General features: G+C 35.3%; 2 protein-coding genes across 2 annotated transcripts; both read right to left on the bottom strand.

The window, feature by feature from the left end:
* Positions 1 to 928: 928 nt before the first annotated feature.
* LOC105313128 (uncharacterized) lies at positions 929 to 2662 on the bottom strand. Its single transcript, XM_011406300.1, has 6 exons — positions 2654 to 2662; positions 2382 to 2589; positions 2129 to 2335; positions 1880 to 2082; positions 1092 to 1258; positions 929 to 1043 (listed from the first exon to the last, which is right to left on the bottom strand). The coding sequence occupies exons 1-6, from the start codon at positions 2660 to 2662 to the stop codon at positions 929 to 931; spliced, it is 909 nt and encodes a 302-aa protein (XP_011404602.1).
* Positions 1166 to 2823, bottom strand: LOC109582831 (uncharacterized). Its single transcript, XM_019997818.1, has 3 exons — positions 2382 to 2823; positions 2129 to 2335; positions 1166 to 2082 (listed from the first exon to the last, which is right to left on the bottom strand). Exons 1-3 carry the CDS (start codon positions 2434 to 2436, stop codon positions 1862 to 1864), a joined length of 483 nt encoding a protein of 160 aa, XP_019853377.1. The 5' UTR covers positions 2437 to 2823; the 3' UTR covers positions 1166 to 1861.
* Between the last annotated feature and the right edge of the window lie 19 nt (positions 2824 to 2842).

Raw genomic sequence — 2842 nt, 5'->3', positions numbered from 1 at the left:
AAGAGTTGTCAAGAAAATCACAAAGCTGCCCCTTCTCCTGTACAATACAATTAAACTCATTCATCATTCCTGATCCAAACTCCATTGTGTTACATTGTAGATCAGAATTGACAGCATTACATGGATCTCCTCTTATAGACTGCCAATCTCCTACCAGCACTGTTCCTATACAACCTAAGACAAACCCACCAATCATTAAAAACCTGTTATCAACATGAAGCCTCTGTAGTAAGTACCTAAAAACAAAGTAGTAAAAAATATTCTTTAAGGCCTCCATACACTAGGCAACATGTTGCTCGCAACATCTGTGGTTACTTTCATCTTCTAAGCAACATGTTGCCAGAAATAGAACAGCCTTCTATTTCTGGCAACAAGATCAAAGTAACCACAAATGTTGCAAGCAACATGTTGCTTAAGGCCGATTTACACTGCAAAATTAACGTAAGGTAAGGCCATACATTAAGACAGGAAGTATGTATAAACCAATGGCCAAACATAAGAGTAGAGATAAGTTCAACTCTTACATTACGTAAACGGTTGCCATTGGTTTATACAGCACTTCCTGTCTAACGTATAGCTTTACCTTATGTTAATTTTGAAGTGTAAATTGGCCTTTAGTGTATGGAGGCCTTAAGATTGTTTTCACCACCCAGCACATATTTTTGGAGTTTATTAAGACTAATAAGTTCCTTTTACCTTCTAGTGCTTCATTTTTCTGGTGGTTGCTAAAGCATCTTAATTGTTAATTCTCTAATAAAATTTTTGAATGTGCACTGGTGAAAACTAGGTTATATATGCACATTATGCTTCAAAAAAATAAAATAAAAAGGGCAGTAGCAAAAAAGCCACGTAAGATAGCTTACAATGATCTGTCCAACCATTTAATCCAGGATACTTTGCCTTTTGTGAATATATATTTGCCTTTATACTAGCATAATTCTTGTATTCTTGCTATGCTCAATTTTATACCAGAAGATAATGTGCACCTCTCAAGTGAAAATAATTTTATATAGCTAGGAACAACTTTGGGATAAAGTCCCCAGCTAAGTCGCAAAGATTAATGATCAATAAACTATGATTATACTCCTTACATTGCAATGACACTCAATAGGTGCATTCCCAGTGTAGCAATAAAGATGTACGATTGATACTTTATAGTTAATCCAAAGTTTCCAGATAATACAGGATTCTCGAGTGTCTCGATGATAGCTGAAATCCATCCATTGATCACGAAAGCAAATATGAATATTAATGTGATCTAGAATATGCAATTACAATACAAGATGATTTATTGGCAAGAGTAATAAATTTTTATGCTCTGTGTAAAGCAATTGGCAAATTTTATACTGGCAAATTGGTGTGTTTCATGAAGCCCCTAAATGCCAATACCGGTATTAATTCCTTGCCAATTAATTATATTGTTTGGTATATATGCAGACTAGTAGACACTCATTAATAATGATGAGATGCCATACGACAGCATGAATCATGTTACTTAACCACATCAAAGGCAATTAGATCAATGATAAGTATTTACATACTTCAGGCTTCCACTATTCAGCTTCAGGCAACAAAATTGACAGGGCATCAAAGGAGCTACAGTGGGTCTATTAATCTTTATTTTACAAGTATCATTACTGTCATTATCATTATTGATATTTTAAACCATTACATACATGGTCTATTCAGTTAATGAACACATGCTAACATACTCTCTTATCTCTGTTTTCTGCTTCTGCTATGTTAATATGAATAATTATCACTTATAATCACCTCAACTTCAAATACAACATGGTAGTTGGCATAAAGGAAGCACAAAGTTGAATGTTGAATAGTGGATAAGGCCTTCAATACATATATACTATGGACTAATACATACTTGTATTGGTTGATCAGGTTTTTGACACTTGAGCCGATTTCTATCAATGTTAGACAACTTTTTCCTTCTGTTCACATCGTCCCATTTCTCACAGAAAAACAGCATCACAAATATATTGAGTAGTCCACTATGTATTATGAGATAGTAGCCAGGCCAACGGAATGGATCTAGAGAAGGTATCTGAGAGGCTAGAGCTCCCAAAACTAATAAAAATTAGAAATGGTTAAAAATTATCAACGCTATACTTACCAGGACCAGATGCCAAACCTATTACAGCTATTGTGAACAGAATAAAAAAGTTTGTGTATTTAAGTGATGATGTTTTCCTGCTACTCTGCTCATCAGATTTAAGGGATGCCTCCTTTCTCATTTGAATAACTTTATCACTGGATTCGCCAATATATGTTCGAGTTAAAGATTGAGTAATTCCAGTATGGATTCCGGATATAAATCGACCTTTTTAATGCAAATATAAATAAGGAAAAAATACAACAATATGAACCTGTTATCACCATCCAGCCTTGAACAGCAAAACCGTAGATAACTCCACTTGACATGAGAACGAAAAGAGACCCAATAATGATGTATTTGTAATAGAATGAGCGAGCAAATACACTAAAGAGTAGAGCACCCACAAATATACCAATACTCTGAGCACTAACAGCCCAGGAATACCATGTCTCACTCAAACCTAGACCAGGCCATTCTACCTGTGGACATAAATTGTAAAGCTGTAATAACTAATGCTCCATGACTTATCTACTTGAGAATCACCGGTGACATTTGAGGAACTTGTTATGAACTGATGAAGTGACGGAGCAGTGATAAAGCTAGAAAGACCATGAAGATATCCCACGGCACATATAACAGCCCAGTTCAGTCTGAAACGATTGATTTCTCTCACTAAAAAGTAGAAACTCAATGCAGGAGAAGCTGGACAGCTCTATATCTACCTCTTAGCTC

This window comes from Amphimedon queenslandica, unplaced genomic scaffold (assembly GCF_000090795.2).
Source record: "Amphimedon queenslandica unplaced genomic scaffold, v1.1 AMPQUscaffold_13351, whole genome shotgun sequence".
In the NCBI taxonomy this organism is placed as follows: Eukaryota; Metazoa; Porifera; class Demospongiae; order Haplosclerida; family Niphatidae; genus Amphimedon; species Amphimedon queenslandica.
This window is presented reverse-complemented; position numbering and strand designations above follow the sequence as displayed.